General features: G+C 44.0%; 2 protein-coding genes across 6 annotated transcripts in view; both read left to right on the forward strand.

Moving 5' to 3' along the window:
• LOC106584319 (tyrosine-protein kinase ABL2) overlaps window positions 1-22,543 on the forward strand; it is a 42,466-nt gene extending 19,923 nt beyond the window's left edge. Inside the window, exons 1-10 of one of the 4 annotated variants that reach the window (XM_014169446.2) lie at window positions 10,916-11,360; window positions 12,875-13,039; window positions 14,272-14,567; window positions 14,775-15,047; window positions 15,359-15,443; window positions 15,566-15,928; window positions 16,041-16,193; window positions 16,315-16,404; window positions 16,877-17,059; window positions 18,563-22,543. In XM_014169446.2, the coding sequence (XP_014024921.1) occupies window positions 11,291-11,360; window positions 12,875-13,039; window positions 14,272-14,567; window positions 14,775-15,047; window positions 15,359-15,443; window positions 15,566-15,928; window positions 16,041-16,193; window positions 16,315-16,404; window positions 16,877-17,059; window positions 18,563-20,328 (3,444 nt within the window). In that variant the 5' untranslated portion in view covers window positions 10,916-11,290 and the 3' untranslated portion in view covers window positions 20,329-22,543. Of the gene's footprint in view, window positions 1-10,915; window positions 11,361-11,410; window positions 12,473-12,874; window positions 13,040-14,271; window positions 14,568-14,774; window positions 15,048-15,358; window positions 15,444-15,565; window positions 15,929-16,040; window positions 16,194-16,314; window positions 16,405-16,876; window positions 17,911-18,562 lie in introns of those variants that run through there. The other 3 variants (XM_014169445.2, XM_014169444.2, XM_045706021.1) reach the window with 3 other exon arrangements.
• A 1,727-nt stretch (window positions 22,544-24,270) lies between these two features.
• LOC106584321 (oxysterol-binding protein-related protein 9) overlaps window positions 24,271-25,205 on the forward strand; it is a 38,417-nt gene continuing 37,482 nt past the window's right edge. For both annotated transcript variants that reach the window (XM_045706022.1, XM_045706023.1), the window contains exon 1: window positions 24,271-24,411. In XM_045706022.1, the coding sequence (XP_045561978.1) occupies window positions 24,301-24,411 (111 nt within the window). In that variant the 5' untranslated portion in view covers window positions 24,271-24,300. The remainder of the gene's footprint in view (window positions 24,412-25,205) is intronic.

Below are 25,205 nucleotides of genomic sequence, written 5' to 3' on the forward strand. Positions count from 1 at the left end.
ATTGTAGGCCTGCGTTGAAAGGCACGCTCGGTCGCGAGATGCGTTGTTGATGATAATTGCCAGTGAGTTCTCATTTTTGGTCAGTAATGAAAATCCTGAAAAAGCCATGCTGTTTGTATGTGTACGAACTAAATAACCAGCCAAACTACACAATATACACTCTATATACAAAAGTATGTGGACACCCCTTCAAATTAGTGAATTTGGATATTTCAGCCACACCCATTGCTGACAAGTGTATAAAATCGAGCACGCAACCATGCAATCTCCATAGACAAACATTGGCAGTAGAATGGCCTTACTGAAGAGCTCAGTGACTTTCCACGTGGCACCATCATAGGATGCCACCTTTCCAACAAGTCAGTTTGGTACATTTCTGCCCTGCTGGTTGACTGGGGTAGCTCTAAGTGCTGTTATTCTGAAGTGCAAAAGTGTAGTAGCAACAACTCAGCCGCGAAGTGGTAGGACACACAAGCTCACAGAACGTGAGTGCTGAAGTGCATTTAAAAAAATATCTGTCTTGGTTGCAACACTTACTACCGAGTTCCCAACTGCCTCTGGAAGCAACATTGGAACAATAACTTTTAGTCTGGAGCTTTCGTGAAATGGGTTTCCATGGTCGAACAGCCGCACGCGTACAAGCCTAAGTTCACCATGCGCAATGCCAAGCGTCGGCTGGAGTGGTGTAAAGCTCGCCGCTGTTGTACTCTGGAGCAGTGGAAACGCATTCTCTGGAATCACGCTTCACCATCTGGCAGTCCGAATAACGAACCTCTCTCCTGGCATCAGCCAAACCCAGATAACTGCCCGAATACGAAAGGGGGAACTGTAATGTTTGGTGGAGGAGGATTAATGCTCTGGGGCTGTTTTTCATGGTTCAGGCTTGGCCCCTTGTGGCTGAATGGAAGCAAGTATCTACAGCAATGTTCCAACATCCAGTGGAAAGCCATCCCAAAAGAGTGGAGGCTGTTATAGCTGTAAAGGAGGGACCAACTCCATATTAATGTCCATGATTTTGGAAGTAGATGTTCAAAGAGCAGGTGTCCACATACTTTTGGTAATGTGGTATTTTGAATCGGCTATCTCTCAAGTTAATCATTTAGCTATTAGCATGTACGATGTCCTAAAATAACTTTCCACCGGCACTCGTGTATAACCGCAAATGGCCAACACGCCGTAGTTGATATGGGTGTGCAGTTGATGAAACCAATGGAGCATACTCCGGTTGTAAAACCGTCTCTCAAGTGCTCAAAATTGGCTAGAATTCTGGCACTGTAATTCTGACAAAGTAAAAAAATATTCTTAGAATAGCCTAATTGACAAGTAACTCCGATATTACAAAGCTCTCCCCTGAACACTGAATATTTTACCTTTACAAATAAATGAACATCTTAGTTGGCTACCTTGCCACCTTAGCCATTTGGTCCATGGTTTATTTAATGAGGGAATTATTTTGTTAAGAGACAAGTATTTGGTTGTGATTGTAATGTTGTAGGATGGCCAACCCTCCTCCCGGAGAGTCCAGGAGAGCTACTGGGTGTGCAGGGTTTTGCTACAGCCCTGCTCAAACACACAACATTGTAGAAGAAAAAAATCAGCTGCTCAATAGGACCTTGATAAGCTGACTGTGTTTGAGCAGGGTTGGATAAACAGCCTGCACACCCAGTAACTTTCCAGATGGAGGGTTGACAGACCACGTGTTATATTGTAGCCTATCAGTGCAGTATTTTACTTTGTGGAGGGATAAGTGCCTTAGTCAAGGCCACAATGGCAGGAGATCTAATGCATGGGATCAGAGACCAGCAGCCTTCCATTGTCAATACCAGTGATAATAAGGAAGGTTATTTTGCAAAGTGGTTCCTTGCATCATACAACACAATTTTCAGCTACCTTTTCGGCCTATGGTGTAAGACAATTTTGTATTTTTGAGCTTTCAGACAAGTGAAAAATCAGCCTTACTTGGCTGAAAAAGTTCATGTCAATACCTGTTAGAATTGTCTGTCGCTTTGTTCTATACTTTAATGTCGCCCCATGTGTTTTTTTTTGGCAGTGCTGTGGAACAATGTGACTCAACTGTCTGGAAGAATATTATTATTAGCCCCTGCTGTGTTGAAATCAGATTACACTGATGACTTGTCAAGTTAATTCTAAACTCTATTCAGTGACAATAGGCGTTATCGGGACAACATTTTAATTGACATAATATGTACATACACTTTCCAATTTCACATTAGCTACGGGAATGACACGAGCCAAGAGGGTTCAGTTGATGTTCTTGCTTCGCAGCTCAAAAGTACCATAAATGTCATATTAGCCACTATCCAGGAGGCTAAGCATTGCTAACTATATTAGACCTACTACACTCTTAATTATTTCAACAAAACCATATTACACTCTTGAATAACTCAACAATTCACAAGCATGTGCAGACAAAGGGTTTATTTTCACAGCTGCACACTCATTACATTTTAGCTTCAAGACAAAAGCAGAGTTACTGCTAATTAAAGCTAACAACATGTGTTCAAGTAACGTGAGCCATTCAAAAATGAACGATCACCCCTCCAATATGAATATAAAAGTACAGTAGACCTACCTTACAACAAACCATGCTTCTTTTATCAATATCAGGCAAATCATTAGGCTGCATATGGTAAAAGCAAATTGCAACTGAAAATGTGGGTGTAATTCACCAGGGAGTTGAGATGTTGAGCTGTTTTATATGGAAGCCCATTCCCACCACCCCAAAATAGAATGCATATAAAGCATTTTGTTACGTCACAGCCTTATTCTAACATTTTGTCAAAAAAGATACTCATCAATCTACACACAATAATAATGACAAACCCCCAAAAAAGTTATTTATTTTTGGTGAATTTACTTTTGAAAAGAATTACATTTACATAAGTATTCAGATGCTTTACTCAGTACTTTGAGGATGTAATCGTTGCCAAAGGTGCTTAAAGTCTTCTTGGGTATGATGCTACAAGCTTGGCAAACCTGTATTTGGGGCATTTCTCCCATACTTCTCTGCAGATCCTCTCCAGCTCAGGTTGAATGGGGAGCATTGCTGCACAGCTATTTTCAGGTCTCTCCAGAGATGTTAGATCAGGTTCAAGTCCGGGCTCTGGCTGGGCCACTCAAGGACGTTCAGAGACTTGTCCCGAAGCCACTCCTGCGTTGTCTTGGCTGTATGCTTTAGAGTTCGACCGATTTAATCGGAATGGCCGATTTTTTTTTAATTAGGGCCGATTTAAAGTTTTCATAACAATCGGTAATCTGCATTTTTTTGGACACCGATCATGGCCGATTACATTGCACTCCACGAGGAGACTGCGTGGCAGGCTGACCTACCTGTTGTGCAGCAAGGAGCCAAGGTAAGGTGCTAGCAAGCATTTAAAGTATCTTATAAAATACAATCAATCTTTACATAATCACTAGTTAACTACACATGGTTGATGATATTACTAGTTTATCTAGCTTGTCCTGCGTTTCATATAATCGATGCGGTGCCTGTTCATTTATCATTGAATCACAGCCTACTTTGCCAAACGGCTGATTTAACATGCGCATTCGCGAAAAAGCACTGTCATTGCACCAATGTGTACCTAACCATAAACATCAATGCCTTTCTTAAAATCAATACACAATAATTTATTTTTAAACCTGCATATTTAGTTAATATTGCCTGCTAACATGAATTTCTTTTAACTATGGAAATTGACACTTCTCTTGCGTTCTGTGCAACAGAGTCGGGGTACATGCAGCAGTTTGGGCCGTCTGGCTCGTTGCGAACTGTGTGAAGACCAACTTCGCCAAACGGGGGATGACTTAACCTCTCTGGGCTAGGCGGGACGAATTCGTCCCACCTACGTAACAGCCACTTGCAGCCTGTGGCGCGATTTTCAAAACATTAAAAATCCTATTACTTCAATTTCTCAAACATATGACTATTTTACAGCTATTTAAAGACAAGACTCTCGTTAATCTAACCACACTGTCCGATTTCAAAAAGGCTTTACAACGAAAGCAAAACATTAGATTATGTCAGCAGAGTACCAAGCCAGAAATAATCAGACACCCATTTTTCAAGCCAGCATATAATGTCACCAAAACCCAGAAGACAGCTAAATGCAGCACTCACCTTTGATGATCTTCATCAGATGACAACCCTAGGACATTATGTTATACAATACATGCATGTTTTGTTCAATCAAGTTCATATTTATATCAAAAACCAGCTTTTTACATTAGCATGTGACGTTCAGAACTAGCATACCCCCGCAAACTTCCGGGGAATTCGCTAACATTTTACTAAATTACTCACGATAAACGTTCACAAAAAGCATAACAATTATTTTAATAATTATAGATACAGAACTCCTCTATGCACTCGATATGTCCGATTTTAAAATAGCTTTTTGGTGAAAGCACATTTTGCAATATTCTAAGTACATAGCCCAGGCATCACGGGCTCGCTTATTTAGACACCCGGCAAGTTTAGCACTCACCATAATCATATTTACCATTATAAAAGTTTCATTACCTTTTGTTGTCTTCGTCAGAATGCACACCCAGGACTGCTACTTCAATAACAAATGTTGGTTTGGTCCAAAATAATCCATCGTTATATCCGAATAGCGGCGTTTTGTTCGATGCGTTCCAGACACTATCCGAAATGGTAAAGAAGTGTCGCGCGCATGGCGCAATTCGTGACAATAAAATTCTAAATATTCCATTACCGTACTTCGAAGCATGTCAACCGCTGTTTAAAATCAATTTTTACGCCATTTTTCTCGTAGAAAAGCGATAATATTCCGACAGGGAATCTCCTTTTCGGCAAACAGAGGAAAAAATCACAAAGGCGGGGGCGGTCGGGTCACGCGCATAAGCCCAGAGTCCCTTGATCGGCCACTTGAGAAAGGCGATAATGTGTTTCAGCCTGGGGCTGGAATGACGACATTCTGTTTTTTCCCGGGCTCTGAGCGCCTATGGACGACGTGGGAAGTGTCACGTTAGAGCAGAGATCCTTAGTAAAAGATAGAGATGGAAAAGAAGTTCAAGAAATGGTCAGACAGGCCACCTCCTGTAAAGGAATCTCTCAGGTTTTGACCTGCCATTTGAGTTCTGTTATACTCACAGACACCATTCAAACAGTTTTAGAAACTTTAGGGTATTTTCTATCCATATGTAATAAGTATATGCATATTCTAGTTACTGGGTAGGAGTGGTAACCAGATTAAATCGGGTATGTTTTTTTATCCAGCCGTGTCAATACTGCCCCCTAGCCCTAACAGGTTTTAACAAAAGCGCATTTGCGAAAAAAGCACAATTGTTGCACGAATGTACCTAACCATAAACATCAATGCCTTTCTTAAAATCAATACACAGAAGTATATATTTTTTAAACCTGCATATTTAGTTTAAATAAAACCAGGTTAGCAGGCAATATTTAACTAGGGAAATTGTCACTTCTCTGTGCGTTCATTGCACGCAGAGTCAGGGTATATGCAACAGTTTGGGCCGCCTGGCTCCTTGCAAACTAATTTGCCAGAATTTTCCGTAATTATGACATAACATTGAAGGTTGTGCAATGTAACAGCAATATTTAGACTTAGGGATGCCACCCGTTAGATAAAATACAGAACGGTTCCGTATTTCACTGAAAGAATAAATGTTTTGTTTTCGAGGTGATAGTTTCCAGATTCGACCATATTAATGACCTAAGGCTCGTATTTCTGTGTGTTATGTTATAATTAAGTCTATTATTTGATAGAGCAGTCTGACTGAGCGGTGGTAGGCAGCAGCAGGCTCGTAAGCATTCATTCAAACAGCACTTTCGTGCGTTTGCCAGCAGCTCTTCGCTGTGCTTCAAGCATTGAGCTGTTCATGACTTCAAGCCTATCAACTCCCGAGATTAGGCTGGTGTAACCGGTGTGAAATGGCTAGCTAGTTAGCAGGGTGCGCGCTGATAGCGTTTCAATCGGTGACGTCACTCGCTCTGAGACCATGAAGTAGTTGTTCCCCTTGGGTAACGATGCTTCGAGGGTGGCTGTTGTCGACGTGTTCCTGGTTCGAGGTAGGAGCGAGGAGATGGACGGAAGCTATACTGTTACACTGGCAATACTAAAGTGCCTATAAGAACATCCAATAGTCAAAGGTATATGAAATACAAATGGTATGGAGAGAGAGTCCTATAATAACTACAACCTGAAACTTCTAACCTGGGAATATTGAAGACTCATGTTAACCTCTTGACGGTCGCCTAGGATAGGGGGCGCCACAGCGCGTTTTGAAAAAAATTAGTGCCCATTTTAAACGGCCTACTACTCAAACTCAGAAGCTAGGATATGCATATAATTAATACTTGTGTATAGAAAACACCCTAAAGTTTATAAAACTGTTTGAATGGTGTCTGTGAGTATAACAGAACTCATATGGCAGTCAAAACCCCGAGACAGATCGAAACAGGAAGTGGAATTCTGAATTGCGAACTCAACTTCATCACGTTGCCTATTAATCACACCGTGAGCTATGGTTCATTGAGCACTTCCTATTGCTTCCACTAGATGTCCCCAGTCTTTACAAAGTGGTTTGAGTCTCCTACTGTTAAAACTGAATGAATGAGACGCTGTTGAAATTGGTCACATGAGGAGGGCCATCACCATTATGACGCCGGCGGCCCTGGTTACCCTCCCCTTTCGAAACGTTTTGAAAGACAATGCAATCGTCCTCCTTGAATCTTATTGGCTCTCTTGTTGAAAAAGGCCCTGAAGATTTATGTTATACAACGTTTGACATGTTTGAACGAACCTAAATGGAACAAAAATGAATTTTCTCGAAATAGCTGTCCCGCGGCCGACGGAGCATTTGGATCAGCCTTCAGACGCGCTAACAAGAACAAGCTCTTGGAACATAAAGGAGTAATTTTTTCGAACGAAAATACATTTGTTGTGGACCTGGGATTCCTGGAAGTGCTTTCTGATGAAGACAACCAAAGGTAAGGGATTATTGACAATAGTATACAAGACTAGATGTGATATGCGATTGTTCCAAGATGGCGCTGACCTGTAACGTTAGCCTATTTTTCAGAGTATCGCATCCCCTTTCATCGCAAAGTATGATTACCCAGTAAAGTTATTTTTAAATCTGGCATTACAGGTGCTTTCAAGAGATATTCATCTATAAATCTTAGAATGACAATATTACATTTAAAAAAAGTTTTAGAATAGTAATTTAGTAAATTGTAGCGCTGTTTCATTGGATGCATTTGAGGGAAAATAGTTAGTCAACGTTACGCACCGATGTAAAATGCTGTTTTTATATATAAATATGAACTTTATCGAACAAAAGAATGCATGTATTGTGTAACATGATGTCCTAGGTGTGTCATCTGATGAAGATTGTCAAAAGTTAGTGCTGCATTTAGCTGTTTTTTGGTTATTTGTGATGCATGTGGTTGGTCGGAAAATGGCTATGTGGCTACTTTTACGATATACTCCTCTAACATAATCTAATGTTTTGCTTTTGCTGTAAAGCCTTTTTGAAATCGGACAACGTGGTTCGATTCAGGAGAGGTGTATCTATAAAACGATATAATTTGAGAGAAAAAAATTGAAAAAATGTTTTATTAAATTTTGTTATGCTAATGGCGATATGATTTTTCGCTGGATGTCCGTCCCGAGGCCGCACAGGGGTTAAAAGGAACTACCAGCTTTCATATGTTCTCATGTTCTGAGCAAGGAACTTAAACGTTAGCTTTTTTACATGGCACATATAGCACTTTTACTTTCTTGTCCAGCACTTTGTTTTTGCATTATTTAAACCAAATTGAACATGTTTCATTATTTATTTGAGGCTAAATTGATTTTATTAATGTATTATATTAAGTGTTCATTCAGTATTGTTGTAATTGTCATTATTACAACAACAACAACAAAAAATAGTCCGATTTTAATCGGTATCGGCTTTGTTTGGTCCTCCCAATAATCGGTATCGGCGTTGAAAAATCATAATCGGTTGACCTCTAGTATGCTTAGGGTCGTTGACCTGGTGGAAGGTTAACCTTCGTCCCAGTCTGAGGTCCTGAGTGCTCTAGAGCAGGTTTTCATCAAGGATCCCTCTGTACTTTGCTCCGTTCATCTTTATCCTGACTATTCTACCAGTCCCTGCTGCTGAAAAACATCACCGCACGATGCTGCCGCCACCATGCTTCACCGTGACTGGTTTCCTCCAGACGTGACACTTGGCATTCAGGCCAGAGAGTTCAATCTTGGTTTCATCAGACCAGACGGTCTTGTTTCTTAGGGTCTGTAGGTGATCAACTAAGACCATATCTCAACATTTTGACTATGGGGTATTGTGTGTAGATTGATGGAAAACATTTAATTGAATCAATTTTAGAACAAGGCTGTAATGTGGAAAATGTCAAGGGATTGGAATACTTTCCGAATGCACTGTATTGGTTATGTTTCTTCATTTGTAGCATTGTGTGGTGATTTCCATCTATCCCTGTTGCAGAGATGAGCACAGTAGGACCACCGGGAAACGTGTGGCGAGCTGGCATTTTACCCAAAAGCATTGAAAAGAGGGACACAGTACTGTTAAGACTGATTCACCTCATGATGTTTTTGACAGGATTTAGTTTTCATCCTCCCTAGGACCAGGAGTAAAAAAACAAACAAAAAAACATATGACCTGATTAGGAATGATGTGGTCCCATTGTAGCCCATATAAAACAATTTTTTTTCTGCAGTTTAATTTATTACTGTGTCATACCAGGAGTTTTACCTGGTTAGGTTGTGCAGGAAAACCGTTCCCTCCCACTCATTTTTTTGTTTGAACGACTATCTAAACATTTTGACTTACGTAGTTTGACAGACACATCTAGAAATGTACTTGCATATCTAAAAATTTGAGATGGTAGTCCTATTGACTTTTTTTATGAAAAAAAACAATGTGACTGGAATGGGCTTCCGTAGTTTGACTCAGTGCAGGCGGCAGCTTCTGTCACAATTTCAGAATGTAACTGCAATTTCAGGTTGTTAACAGCCTAACTCGATTAAAAACTATTCTCAAATTTAAGGAAAATATCTATCCATTTTAGCTGTTTCAAAAACATTGCTCTACTATTACCATTTATACTGTAGTAGTGTTCAGCTCAATGAGACGAGTGAGTGTCTGAGGTAGCGCTTGAGTCGTGATAGTTTAGGAAGTTTACACAACAGTATGGTCTCGAGAATTGATACCTCTTGAGAACCTCTCGAAAATATCCCTTTGCTATCGTCAATGTGAAAACGGACTAATGCTCACTTTGTCTGGAGAGGTAACAAATTAAGGATGATGGTCCACTTTTCCTAATCGAACAAACCGCTAGAGATGGACTCCCCACACTTGTGATGTGAATGGTGACATTGTGTGTGTCCTCATTAACAACAGATGGCTGCTGCCAACTCTGCCACAGCCTCTTCACTAGACTCCTTCATGGGGATCTCTGTCTGTACCACTGTCCTACAGATTTGAGTTGAAGTGGCAATGTCCACTGCTGTTCAGCTAAAGGTCCGTCAGCCTGTTCTGACCCATTATTCCTCTGGCTTAAGGCCTGTCAGCCTGTTCTGACCCACTGTTCCTCTTGCTAAAGACCTGTCTGTGTGTTCATCCCTCATTCATTTGTCTTGTGGTGTGTTGTGTACCTCTCATCAGTGACATTGTCTCAACTTATTGTTTACATTTCGTCTGGCTCTATCTGAACACTGTCATTATTCCTGAGTTATTTATGGCCGTGATGTTGCTTTGTTTTGCAATGGGGCAATAAAATATTCCCAGGCCAGAGGACGGTCGTGCTGCATAATATTGCATGTGGTTTAGGTGCTGTCAGTCGTGTCTCGTTGTAATAGGCTAATTGTATTACACTGACTGAGGCCTGGTCATGTTTTGTATTAGGTTCGGTAGTGTGACAGGGCACAGTGAAAGGATTCACATGTGGTCCTGTACAGGGATTGGAAGGGTGCAGAGGTAGCTGGTTCAGCTGCCACATGCCTGGACAGACCATACTAACAGCTGCGGGAGCGGCTGGGGCGGGATAGGGTGACCAGGGGAGTCAGTCTTTCTCAATATGCCCATTGAGCTGAAGCAGGGCTGGATGGGCACCACTGTCTCAGCTGTCTGGGGCTGTCATGGCCAATTCCCAGAGTCCCTGCCCCCAGTCCTCAGCCGTTCTACGCACCAAAGGCACGCACCCATACTGGCAATCTGACAGGCACACGATGTACCTCATGCATGACATGCCAACTGGTGTGGATCAATCTGAAGATGTCCACAGCCTCACTGAGGAATAGTCAATAGTTGTAAAATGAGACCTGAGGCTTATGACTTGCCAAACAGTGGTTGTTGTTGGTGATTCATATTCCAGATCAGCTATTTATTTTCTATCATTCTTGTGTTGAATGAGTTTATTATTCAATGATTTGTGATTAAAAGTTTAGATCAATTAATCGTATCCTTAGTTGATATAGAAAATTGAATTAATACATAGACATTTGGCCATTATCTGACTGCAATTATTTAACACTTCATGAGTTGAATTTCAAATGTTCTCCAGCTCTCAGTAGAAAAGAGGATTGAGGCTGACTGTGTAAAAGTATTGCGGCCTGCACTGTGCACTCTGTAGTGTATGATAGAAGTGTGATGTGCTGCAGCAGTGTTGTTCTGACATGAGGCCATCGAGGCCTTGTAGCAGTTGCAGTGCCCTCTTGCCCTTCCTCCACCCCCCCCCCCTCCTCCTCAGTCTGTTCAGCCCCTTCCTGGAGGCTATGAGTGGGTCTCGGCACGTGGCACAGGGGCCCTCTCCCATAGGCCCACTAGAACGGCCATCTGCTGTGGACCTCATGACTGCCCCTACCCCACGCTTTGTTCTGTTCCTAAAGAGACCTCCACCACAACTCACTTCCCCAGTGAGCTCAGCTTTCCTCTGTCTGACACACACAGCAAGCCCCTCTCTGTGGGATTTCACCACGGAGAACCATGATCATGGATTTACTTCCCTGTACCAGCCTTGGAAAGTTTGACTTTTGAAACCCACATCAAAAGCTGAGAGTGGAAGCCTCTGGGTTGAAAAGCAAACCCAGCCCAGCGGGAACCTATTCGTAGTGCTTCAGACACCCTAATTCACTCAGGGTGAATAAATCAAATGTGTGGGGGTTCTCAGTGACTCCCTCACTCACTGCCTCTGTGGAGAAGTTTAGAGAGAGGGAACTGGTCAGACGTCTGTGTTGTACTGGGAACGAAGTGGAAGATGTACTGGGAGCTGTGGCTGAGCCAGTTGACGGCGACCGACCTGCAGCATATGCTGGTGGGGAACAAAGGTGGGAGAACATGACGCCTAGATGGGGCAGGGTCACACCTGACGTCGTGGCCACTTGTCCTCAGGAGATGTCTTGACGGATTTAATATACTGCTTCCATGTGGTGTACTGTGTATGGACAGAGTTTGCTTGCTAAATATTTTGAATGGAGCGCTGCATACTTAGTTTATTGTGTTTTAGAATGGCGCTCTGTGTACTTTAGTTCAGTGTGTTTCCTGTTTTACTCCCTATTTCACACATTCCACTCATTAGGTTGGATTTGGAGATCTGGGCCATTTTTCAACTATTTGGTTCAGATGCATGACTTCATAGTTGTTGAGGCCAAGCTGGAATTCAACTCAGTCTTGCACAGTGTGTACCCTGACTTATCAGACCCTATTGTTTTTTATGTCTGTGTAGAACGTCATGGTTAAAAGGAAGTGTAATAGGAAGTAATGATGCCTTACAGTAAATTATTTACTGGTAACCATTAGCTACTGACCACCACAGACTTCCACTGATGGTTCCAGTCACTTATTGTACATGCATAACGTGGGTGTAGCCAGCTAGTCATTCTTTTGTTTTATAGGCTCCGTGAATGAGTTGTTACTTTTTCATGTATGGAGAAAATGTAATCTTCCGGCAAGTAGATTGCTCTCTCCATGCCCACTCTCAACTTTCTTTTTAAATGCCTCTTTCATCCTCTCCTTCACTGTCTTTATTTCACTCTTGTCCCTCTCTCCCTGGCAGTCGGTAAGCCCCTTTCAGCAGCTGCCCAGACATGTTGTGGAGGTTGTTGGCAGCTGTTGAGGAGCCCTGTGAGCGAGTGAGGCTCAGGCATGTTGTGTGGGTGGAGGCCCGCAGTATCTTTCCGACCACGCCGACAGACAGCCCCTCCCCGCACCTCCTACACTCTTTATATACAGGCAGGGGAAAAAAAGCCAAGTAGAAAGTTCATGTTGGACCTAGTCCTCACATCTCAGATTAGTGTGTGTGGAAAGTGAAGTGAAGTGGACAGGCAGAGTATGTATTTGAGGACCCTTCAACCCAGCAGCAGTTTTGAGGAAGAGTGGGTTAGGCTGACAGGCCGGCCCTATACTGGGGCAAAGGATGTGGACGGGCCTAGACTCTCAGGTAGCTACTCCTTCAACCGGGCTCTTTCTGTCTGTCTGTCTGTCTGTCTGTCTGTCTATTTGGGTAGACTCAGGCTGCCTATTCACTGGACAGTTACTGATATTATGTTGGCACTGGTAAATGGCTATTTCAAATATAATTTGAGCCGATTGTTAAAGGAACAGAAGAACAGACTGTGGCAAAACGTAAGTGGGCGATAGGAAAGGGATGCTGGTTTTGGGGTCTCTAAAAGGCAGACTGCATTTGTTATGTGAATTTGTGTACATATGTATGCGTTTTGTTAGGCATATCTGTGGCTATGTTAAATCATGATTTCCAGAGTTTTTAGGCAGCTTGACCTCTGATCCACTCACCAACCTCTTTCTTTATCCATCTCTCCCTGTCCTCTCTCCCTCTCTCCAGAGGCCCTCCACCGGCCCTTCGGCCTGGACTCGGCAGCATTGACGGAGGCGGTACGCTGGAGCTCCAAGGAGAACCTGCTGGGTGCTGCCGAGAGCGATCCCAACCTCTTTGTTGCACTTTATGACTTTGTTGCCAGTGGCGACAACACGCTGAGCATCACGAAAGGTATGTACTCTGAAAGAGCTTTTTATCAATAGGCTTTCCAAACAGATCATCACAAACCACTCCTTTATCTAAAGATGACTCGCTCCCAGAGATATGGGGCAGTTCTTACTGAAGAGATTTCCTCAAAGTATGGTATCATTGTACCATTGAACTATATTTTAGTTTATAACAATTCCTTTGTTCTACTTTCTCGTTGTATTTAATCCGTGTCCCTGCTGATCATACTGGGTAACAAGCTTAAAATAATATGTGGGTGAGAGCGGGACTTTTTAAATTAACTAATATAAAAGCATTAAAGCGATATCTTAATAAGCCGATGCCTGCCTCCACAAGTCACCCCAAGGCTGCTGCCTAAGATGAGGCTAATGCTTAGACTGTGAGTCACTGAGTGCTCAATGGAGAGGCGGGCAGGCCAGCCCTCCCACACCTGTGTTTGACTCCATTGCACTTTTAATGTGTAATCCTTTCAACTGTAATAATAACAGGTGGATAAACCCAGCAGTGGGTGATCAGAGGGTCTCAGATCAATGCCATGCCTCAGACCAGTAATGCCCGCCACGAGCTGCCTGACATTCACTGTTTCCACCCGGAGGCCAGCTCTCTGGCTGCCCACGGTGTGTCGCAGAGGAAACTGTGTAGTGTGACTGTTTTGGCCGGCCCAATGTTGTTTTTCTGCCTCCGCGGCTATCCAGTGTCAATAGAGCCTGTAGCAATGGCCTTTGTGGCACCAGAGGGTATTGAGTCTGCAGCACGCTCGGCTTAGCCCATGATGTACAGAGGGCGAGCGAGTAGGAGAGAGGGAATAAGTGGAAGAAAGCTTGGCTCAGTCCCATCTCCAGGCCGTGCCATAACATCTCACTGTCATTATCTTCTCATTGGGAGCAGCTTTGAATGGCTGCAGGGAGCTGCCGGCCAGCCAGGGCGTGTTTCAGTTCCACAGCCACACAGCTCCTCTACAGTACTGCAGTCTCTCTGTCTCTCTGCAAGAGGCACTCCCTCCAGTCTCCACTGCTGATCTCATAGGAGGCAGACAACGCAGCAGACCAAGTTGCTACATGCCCTGCCCTTCCTCTTGGCACCGCAGTAAATGATGCATCAACGGGGGCTATTTAAAGCCTATGGAGGAGTCAAAAGCGCCAAACTTCAATCGGTGCCAATGTCCTGAAGTGGCTCTAAATGTTTAAAGATGTCCTTTTACCTGACTCTCTCTCTCCCTGTCCCTCTCTGCCCAGGTGAGAAGCTAAGGGTGCTCGGTTACAACCAGAATGGGGAGTGGAGCGAGGTGCGCTCGAAGAACGGCCAGGGCTGGGTGCCAAGCAACTACATTACGCCCGTCAACAGCCTGGAGAAGCACAGCTGGTACCACGGGCCTGTGTCGCGCAGCGCAGCAGAATACCTGCTCAGCAGCCTCATCAACGGTAGCTTCCTGGTCCGGGAGAGCGAGAGCAGCCCAGGACAGCTGTCAATCTCCCTGCGCTACGAGGGAAGAGTCTACCACTACCGCATCAACACTGCTTCAGATGGCAAGGTAGCTAGGGGTCTGGGACCTACAGAGGGGCTGTCTCGCTTCTCTCTCTGTCCTCTCGTCTTCCATCTCTTCACTTTTGTTGTGAAACTGTTCTGTCCCTGCTAATGTCTCTGCTCTGTCTTTTTTTTGCCGTCTCTGGTTCCTCCCCACGGTGCTGCTGTCTCGGTGTGTACACATGTATAACCCTAACCCTCTGTCTGTCCCAAGGTGTACGTCACGGCAGAGAGCCGCTTCAGCACCCTGGCCGAGCTGGTGCACCACCACTCCACCGTGGCCGACGGCCTGGTCACCACACTCCACTACCCGGCGCCCAAGTGCAACAAGCCCACCGTCTACGGCGTGTCGCCCATCCACGACAAGTGGGAGATGGAGCGCACCGACATCACCATGAAGCACAAACTGGGTGGGGGGCAGTACGGAGAGGTGTACGTGGGAGTCTGGAAGAAATACAACCTCACCGTCGCAGTTAAAACACTGAAGGTTTGTCTCTTCTATAGATTGGTGGTGTGATTTGGATGTCGCCTGTAAGGTCCCTCCATCTAGTGTCTCTATTTTGTGAAATCATCTATGGGATCATGGAATATGAAGGAGGCATGGTATTTAGTGGTAGTTGGTCACCACCTGATGGTGGAATGTTGTATTACACCAAAATTAAACTCAATGGTGGTAATGACTACTGTTGGAGAAATGTTTAATTACAGTTTAACTTGTTTTGTTCACCTTGGTTTCCTGGTACTAAGATATTGAATAAATCCAGTGAATATTGACCTTTCTGCTTGTTTGTCTTCCAGGAGGACACCATGGAGGTGGAGGAGTTCCTGAAAGAGGCAGCAGTCATGAAGGAGGTGAAACATCCCAACCTGGTGCAGCTGCTAGGTCAGTGCTGCTCACAGTACAGCTCCACTTAGTAACAGCACATGGGATTTCTACCAGCTGTTGGGTTTCTAGGCTCCAGAGGCGTAGTTACGTCTAACCTCTGTTGGCTTGCCTCTGTCCAGGTGTGTGTACTTTGGAGCCTCCCTTCTACATCGTGACAGAGTACATGCCTCACGGCAACCTGCTGGACTACCTGAGGGAGTGTGACCGGGAGGAGGTAAACGCTGTGGTGCTGCTCTACATGGCCACGCAGATCTCCTCCGCCATGGAGTACCTGGAGAAGAAGAACTTCATCCACCGGGACCTGGCGGCCAGGAACTGTCTGGTGGGGGAGAACAGCGTGGTGAAGGTGGCTGACTTTGGGCTGAGCAGGCTGATGACTGGCGACACGTACACAGCCCACGCCGGAGCCAAGTTCCCCATTAAGTGGACAGCCCCGGAAAGTCTGGCCTACAACACCTTCTCTATCAAGTCTGATGTGTGGGGTGAGTCAGAACCAGATTTTCAAGCACTCTCCTTTTCACCTTCACATGTACTAAATCAGTCAACATCAGCGTGAGTGTTCGTCTCATCCTATGACGATCTCTTGTCCCTCAGCTTTCGGTGTGCTGCTGTGGGAGATAGCGACGTACGGTATGTCTCCGTACCCAGGGATCGACCTGTCTCAGGTATACGACCTGCTGGAGAAGGGCTACCGCATGGAGCAGCCAGAGGGCTGTCCACCTAAAGTCCATGAGCTGATGAGGGCCTGTGAGTATGGGCACTGCACTGAGTACACACAATGTCCCACCAACACACAGTCCCTCACACTATCATCCATTCACTTATAGCTATGGGTTTGACCTTTTATTTTATTTTGGTTTGATATCAGGCTGGCAATGGAGCCCGTTGGACCGACCTTCGTTTGCCGAGACCCACCAGGCCTTTGAGACAATGTTCCACGATTCCAGCATCTCCGAAGGTACTTGTACGACAGTCACATTACTACCCTTAAGGCTTAAACAAGGCATTTAGCTCTGCTGCCTGACTCCATTCAATCCTGTCAGTTGTGGCACGAGAGAGCATACATTTGTGGATATTAGAGCGGGAATGGCTCTTAATGGTGCGTTAACATATCTGTAGGGCCTTTTCATAGTGGTACAGCATGCCTGGTGCCTCTGGGAGAGATGGAGGATGCTATTTGAGTGAGGAAAGGGCATGCTGAGGTGAGGGGAGTACAGGGAGAATGCAGGGCTTTCAGAGAAGCACTATACACTCTAATCATTGGTTTCTGCAGTTATTCCAGTAAATGCAGTACTACTATTTCTAGCAAGGGAATCAATGTGTATAACGATCTAATGTAAAGGTTCACTTAATTAAGCATTCCTTTCCTCTCCTGTGGCTCTCTTTCTCTCTCTTTCTCTCTCTCTCTTTCTCTTACTCTTTCTCTGCAGAGGTAGCAGAGGAGCTGTGTAAGACTGCCGCCTCTGGCCATGCCCCGTCACCACACCCCTTCAGCCACGACATGCCACTGCTGCCCTCGAAGTCGCGCACTCTCAAGATGCACGCGGAGAACAAGGAGAACATCGAGGGGGGTTTGGATGGCAGGCAGGAGCCCAGCACACACGGCCCCTCAGGTACCCGCCTTGCCCGCCTCCATGCCCGCAGGCTGAGGAGAATGGCTGCTGTGTACCTGGCAGACTGAACATCACTGGATCACCTTACCCATCCCCTAAACGCACCATCTTATCTCAGTGTCATTACACAATCACAACACACCTCCTTTAGCGTCATATATAGAGCTTTCCCTCATAATTTATAAAGAATTACTGTAATGTCACTTATCTAGCCTCATGGATAATATGCAGTGGGGACTGTTGCCATATCCAACCACAACACTTAAAGGTCCAATGCAAATCATTTCTGGGTAAAAATTGTCAAAAGGATACAAAAATAGCTTCTTAGCAAACAGCAATTTCTCAAGCAACAATTTTGTTAGGATTGTCTGGGCGTGGTCTGAATGGGGAGGGGAAAACTAGCTGTTATTGTCAGAGTATAATTCAAAACTCATAGTGTGGAAATTTATATAAAACACAGCTAAATCATGTTTTTGACTGCACTGCATTGCCTTTGGCCAAATACCAGATGCATGGTTTAGATTAAATGCATTCTCAATCCTCCCCCATATATAATTCACTATTGAGGATCTGCATGACATTATAAACCACATTTCCATCATATCTTCTTCCCTGACATGATTAGACAAGGCTGGGTAAAAATACCTGTTTTGTACTCCTCTGTGTTCATGTTTGTCACTCATCTTCATTTATATTAAAATAATGATTGAGGGTATTGAATTCTAATCCTCATGTCTCTCCCTGTTGCATCCTTCACACACAACTCACATATAACACCTACAACTCTAACAATCACCAAGAATGACTGCATATGTACCAATACCTGAATTAAAATTGGCTGACCCACAAGAGTATTTTGTATGGTTTTTGAAATGTTGTCTGTCTTGTTTTATGTGCAATCAAGTGACAATAAAGTGTTTTATTGCATGTTGTGTTCATGTGGAAAAACCTAATGCAATCTATGTTCCCCTCAGTCCTTATACTCTCACTCCTTTCTCACACCATTTAATCCTCCCCATGATACTTCTCCACTACCAGTATGATTGATCAGTGAACACACAATAGCAAACACTGCATAGTTTCAAGTTGTATTACTCGTATGTACGAGATACACATGGTATACACCGTCCAACGAAATGCTTAATTGCAGGTTTCCTTCTCGACAATGCATCCCTAAGATAAGTCTGGGATGAGGAAGCTTGAGTGGTGGTGACAAAAGGGAGGTGACTTCCTGTCATGCTGACTCTGCTGCGTGGCTCTCAACAATTACACATATAGAGCAGCTTCACATCCCAAGTACAAGGTGGCACCACAAAGTTATTGAAACAGGAATGGCTCTGAAGAGAGAGAATATGAGCGTTGTCAAAGCAAATGGCAGCCAGCCTATGAGATTCACCGGTTGGCGCTAATGCAGATTGACGTTGAATAATGGTGTTATTAGTGTTGATAAAAGAGACCACAGCTCTGGTACCTGTTTAATTCCATATCCTCTGTTCTCTGCAGGTCTGGCAGCCACTCTGCTGGCAGGGGATGGCCGGTCAGGCAGCTCTCCTGCTCTGCCTCGGAAACAGAGGGACAAATCCCCCAGCAGCCTCTTGGAGGACTCCCAGGAGACCATGTTCACACGGGACCGCAAGGCTGGCTTCTTCAGCTCCTTCATGAAGAAGAAGTCTCCTTCATCCCAGCTGCAGCAGAGCCTGCCCATGCCGCCTAAGAGGAGCAGCTCGTTTCGAGAGATGGAGACCCAGCCTCACAAGAAGTACGAGCCCACGGCTGGCTTCAGCGCTCCTCCCCTTCCCCAGGCGGACGGCCTGGGCTTCTCACCGTCCCATGGAGAGGGGAACCATGTCCAGTCACGGTGCTGTGGGGCCACTTTTGGACAAAAGTCCTCTGCCAACCACACCTCTGGGGCCCCGCCCTTGCAGGTGGGCAGTAGTAGCAGCAGCTGGGCAGGCCTGGCAGGTTTCTTCACCCCTCGCCTCATCAAAAAGACCTTAGGGCTACGGACTGGCAAGTCCACTGGGACCGAAGAGGGAGGTGGGGGGACCAAACCATTCCCCAGGTCCAACTCCACCTCCTCCATGACTGCAGGGCTGCCTGACCTGGAGAGGATGGCTCTGACTTTACCCAGAAACCGCAGTAAACCTCCTCTAGAGCGCACTGCCTCCACCACCTCGCAGCCTGAGAACGGGGCAGCACACACCTCTGAGACCCTTCTTCGTAAGATGGATGAGGGCACGGCTCAGATCAGGGACCGGCCTAAAGCCAAGTTGCTTCCCCGAGGGGTGGGGGGGTGCTCTGGGGGGGTGAGGGCACCTGGGGTTGGGAGTGAGGCCGATTTGGATTGTCACTCGGGGGCTCTACGGTGTAGGGAGGGTCAGGAGGCAGGAGGACAGGACCGACAGGGATGGACGTCCCCCTCCAAAACAGTGGGATCAGGCCCGTTGGCGGCTCCACACAACCACAAGGTTCCCGTGCTGATCTCGCCTACACTCAAGCATAGCCCAGCCGATGTGCACCTGGTGGGGATGGACTCTCAGGGGAACCGCTTCAAACTGCTATCGGAGCACCAGGCGGACCGGGACCGACCACGACTGGTCAAACCGAAATGTGCTCCCCCTCCCCCTCCAACCCTGCGCCTCATTGGGCACTCCTACAGCGGGGATGGGGAGGAACAGGTCGTAGGGGCTGTGGAGGTCAACGGTGATGGGGTGAAAAGGCCGGGACGAGCAAGGGAAGTGGGAACCGGGAGACCATCAGTGCCACCACCACAAGTGCCTCCACCAACTTCAGCCTCCTCCTTTTCCTCTGCCAACAACACTAACACTACCCCCACTAAGATGGCCAACGGTGCCACAAGCACTGCCTCTTCCACAGCCCCCTCTGGTGGCTCTAAGCCTCTGCGTCGGACTCGACAGCAGGCTGAGAGGGTTCAACCGGAGAAGATCAGTAAGGAGGCTTTGCTGGAGTGTGCTGAGTGCCTGAGAGGTGCCCTCCACAGCAGCCCTGAGCCCTCCTCCAGCAGCCAGGTCTTAGATGCTGGCCACCAGCTGCTAGACTACTGCTCAGGCTACGTGGACTGCATCCCACAGATGCGGAACAAGTTTGCCTTCCGGGAGGCCGTGGGCAAATTAGAGCTGAGTCTGCAGGAGCTGCGGGCATCGTCCTCCTCTGGAATTGGAGGGGCATTCAGTGGCCCAGGAACTAGCCCTGCTCTGGACAACTTACACATCTGCATCAAAGAAATCAGTGATGTGGTTCAGAGGTAGCCATCGGACCCTGTCAAAACATTTTTCTGGTTGTGTTAACATTTTGGGGACAGAGAACAATCTCAGAAGTACCTCAGAAAATCACTAAATTGGATCTCTTATTGTTTACAGTTGAGTCTTTCTTAAAAATGCCAGGGGAGAACACTGTTCTAACCTTTGTACATAAACATTGTTGATACCAAACTAGATATGGTTCAATTTACACCAAGTAACTGTTTTGCCCCAAGTTCAAACTTTTCCATCTGGTTTTAAGGCCTTTCTTTTAATCGAATGTGGAGTGTATCAGCTGTGTATTTAGTCCCAGAGTGTTGGTAAAGAACAATGTCAGTTTGCGTATGTGTCATTGTCGTCACCAGCCATAATTATTCTCCACTTTGTTTCTTGGCTGAGTTACTATCTTTGGTTTATGATCCTGGCAACTATGAGTTCCTGTGACAGGAAGTCACTGTTCAAAACTATTGTCACCTAGAAAATGGAAGAGTGTTCCACTTAATCAGGTCTACCCTTCGGCCATTTGATTTGGTTTGAGTATTTCAGGAAAATGCTCACTTAAAATCGGAATGGAAAATGTATGCATTTTAATATTTATGTCCAAATTCCATTGCACATGTATCTAAATGTTCGGAGCTAATGAGAAGTGAGGAAAGCGCAAGGTAACACATGGGAAGGTGGTTTGGGGCAGTATTCCCTGTGGCCCTTTCCCTCAGTGCCTATAGATTGTTAAATGATTGAAAATCTGCAAACACAGCCACTCTCTGACAAAATACTAATCTCAACGCAAACTGCGGTATGTCTCCAGAAAATGAGTGATTTTATTTGTACATTATTTTCTTTTAACTTTAGAATGTCATTATGTATGAACTTGAAATTAAATTAACTGTTTTTTTTATTAAAAGCACAGACCTATTTTAAAGACGCTATATCCAGGAAAAGGTTCAAGGTCACTTTTGTTTGGATAAGTATTTGACTATGAAAAGAAACATTCGTAGGGAGTTTATTGCAGGACGGAGGCCCCCAACCCGATCTGAACATCTGCAAAACGAATGTCTTTTTTTTTTCTTTGATTATAGAAATATTGGAAAGTACACCTGTCAGAGTTTTGTGATCTTATTCCTTTGAAAAGATAAGGTATTTAATCTGTCAAAGTTCTCTGGTCATTTCAATACCAACATCGGTGTTCTGTTTTCGATGAGCACTTTGGGGCCACAGAAATGAGTGAAGATGACTAATATCCCTTTTAGACGCTTTTTGATCATCTCTACGCAAATATTTCCATTTCATATTGTTGGAAGTAATTTGATCCTGTTTGTTGTATTGTGCACAAATAGCAAGTCTCACCTGTGCCTGCAATCCTTTCTCTATAATAATTTGGCTAATCAAGCAATCAAAACAAAAAAAAGCTTGTTTATAACGGAGTGTCCCTCGACTGAAAATTCCCCTAATGCCCAGTTGAGATGTTGGAACCCTTGGTGTACACTGGATAAAGCCTATGAAGTAGTAGACATTGATTGCTATATTGCATTTCGTCTTAGTATAAACTTTAATAGTACCGTTTATGACACCCAATATTTTTCACAGTTCATTCCATGTCTGTTTTGGGGTACACCACCTATTTAATCCAGCAGATGAGCTTCAGTGTCTCTCTGTTCATTCAAAGGTCGTCTTGACTAATAGGATGTCATGAAACTAATTGTTTCTTTACACTGTGAGGTTCCAAATTAAATAATGAGGTATTTGTTTTTATTTTCTTGCTACTGGATACAGCAGTGTTTTTCCAATTATTCATGGTGCCTTTTGTGAAATATATTGTATGTATAGTGCACTACTAAGTCAAGAAATGGATATACAGCGATGTGTAATTGTAAATATCTTGTGCTTTGGTTTTCAGATGACACATTTTGCCATGAGATTGTGGCCAAGTATAAATATAACTACAACATACATTTATATTACTGGGAGTAAATTTAAGACTCAAACTTGAAAATAAAATGTGCAATTTGTCTCCTATATTATAATAGATGGACTGATGGTCAAATACAGCTTGTTCTTGGTCTGATAGTGGTCCATACTTGTGATCCCACATAATTCTGTCTCTGACAGTTGCACAATGTGTTTTATTTCCAACAAACTACACAAACATGAGTCTCTCTGGTGCACTTCCCCAAAGCTGCTCTGTAGTATTAAGGATCTGAACTATTAAACTCTCTGCATCCTCCACTTGCTGTCTGTGAAATTCTTAATGACTGATTACCAATTTGGCCTTCCATTATTTTGCCTGTCACTCTTGCTTATTTATGCTTCGATCGTCTTTGTTCTGCTTTATTGCCAAACTGCTCTAGTGAGACGAGTATCCCATAGACTTGTGATTGTCTCTAATTTATTGTTGGAGCAAGAGTGTAATGAACAAGACTTGTCACGCTAGGAGAATTAGTTTGCAATGATTGCAATTTTGCTAAAAATGTATTTCATTTTGGTTGATGTGCTCTTCAATTCATTTCTGCCCAGTTTGTCTTTATGATTAAGCTGTATGTCCTTTATTTATTGTTGCTGTATTTATTTTGTAAATAATGTTTTTGATCCTGCAACTTTTCTGTTTGATCTGGACAGTGCTGAAGAAATGTTATGTGCACATCATATACCAAAGGCCACTTCCTCTTCAGTTCTATGAGTGCAATGAGAATGGAATACACTTTATTTTGAAAATGTGAATTTAACAGGGATAAAAATGGCAGAGGTTAACATTAACTTTTTGTTTTTAATTTAAAGCTCACATAGTATATAACTGTGAAGTTCTCCCTAGCAGTGTTACATTTTATGTAAATAATAAAATGTTGAACATTTCTAAGGTCCATTTATCTTTTTGATTTGGTAAAATTCTAAAGATGAATCAAGAGCGCATCCTCAAGTCACCAGCTCAATCCTTGCCTTGTGTTAATCAGATGAAATAAATTGAATTGACCTGTGATGCATTTACTGTAAATGGAATATAATTGATGGGAGGAAAATAATGATATTGATTGAAACACGATGATAGCCCAGGGGCAGTTAGGGGTTGCATAATTTTGTGACGTGATACAAACCTTTCTTAATTTAAGACACATCCTGACCCAGGCATTAGAATACATCACATCTGCTCCTGGAACTGTCATCTGAAATGTTTTAATGCAACCTTAATCCATCCTTTACATTTTTTTTAATTTAATTTAAGCTTTATTTAACTAGGCAAGTCAGTTAAGAACAAATTCTTATTTACAATGACAGCCTACATACCTTTCTAATTTTGCTTTAATAAACAGTGTATTATGTAATCATCTTCGTGGAGGAAGGGTTTCTGTTTTGAGTATTTGAACATGGCCATTTAACTCAAAGGCATACAACGGATGTGTTCTGAACCGGGGTACTACATGCTAAATACTTGCAAACTATGTGAGTATGAACTTTATACTAATATTAAATATTTCAAATATACTACTGTATTTGGTGTAGTTTTTTTTTCATCTCTGTTAGCCCCACCCATTTTGCAAACGTGTTCTTCTGGATTATAAAATAAAATCTGGAAAGATTTTATGGATAATGAACAGATACTGATCAAATTTCCCAGCAACTGTATTATGACATCCTGTTTCTTCAAGCATGCTACCCCATATGCTTAATGCTAGGGGCCCACAAGGCCATGCGCATACTCATTATACAGTACCTTCTAAATAGCATGGGAGCTATGCCATTTTGAACATGTCCAATGTATTTGAAATCATAAGTGCACTGCAACCTGGCATAAAAGTCCTAAAGAAGAGAGAGGCCTATAGTGTCATAACCATGTACACCTATGGAACAACAAATGAGAAAGCAAAAGTATAACTTCAAATGTTTGACAATCTGTCAGCTGTTAAGGATGCTGTCAGATCTTGCCATCCCGTGACGTATTTTTTCTCCATACTGACTCCTCCCCTAGAATCTTGGCCAAGTGTAAAGATGGCGTCCATCATGGAGGGACCGCTGAGCAAATGGACTAACGTCATGAAAGGTTGGCAGTATCGCTGGTTTGTTTTGGACTACAATGCGGGTTTACTGTCATACTACACGGTGCGTATTTTATGGTACTTCATAATGAATAAGCCGATAAGCTCCCGGGTCCGGTAGTATTATTTGCTAAAGCTTGTCAAAACCGAGTAGGGACAGCGGCCTCCCTGTTGGTGCTTTCAAGACAACTGGGAACTCGGGGGGGGAAACGAGGTCAAATCATGACGTCCGTGATCTTCAGGTCGGAACTCTAGAAAGATGCCCGATTTTTCGACTTGGAATTCCGAGTTAGATGACCGTTCAAAACCATTTTTCTCAGTCGGAACTCGTTTTTTCCAGAGGTTCCAGTTGTCTAGAACGCATTGTAGTCGGAGATTTCCGAGTTCCCAGTTGTTTTGAACGCGTGGTGTGTGCCGGGAGTTGGGAATCTCAGCTGTCAGAAAAGGGTGGGGACTTTACTTACGGACATATCCGTTATTGACCAATCCTATCCATGCTGGAGGCGACACTAGCAAATTAAATACTAGCATTTTCTATGCTTCCTGGAATGATGCGACTGTGTTCTTTCCTCGTTGCTCCTCTGCAAAATGTTCTATCTTGGTAGCTCTCTTTTTCGTGTACATGTTTTGCTGTCAGTTAGGCTTCAACGCTGTAGATTTTTTTTCGAGACTTTTAAAGCAACGTAGCAGGAACAATTATAACCTTGTCTCCTTCCTTTGCTGACATGGTTATCTAGCTAACTAACGTTAGTCAGTTCATTGAGTTAACGTTAGCTAGCTAGTCAAGTGAACGCAATGTTTTTCTCCTGCTTAGTCTGCCTGCGTAACAATTATGTATGGTAGACTAAACCGTTTTAG

This window comes from Salmo salar, chromosome ssa23, assembly GCF_905237065.1.
Source record: "Salmo salar chromosome ssa23, Ssal_v3.1, whole genome shotgun sequence".
Lineage (NCBI taxonomy): Eukaryota > Metazoa > Chordata > Actinopteri > Salmoniformes > Salmonidae > Salmo > Salmo salar.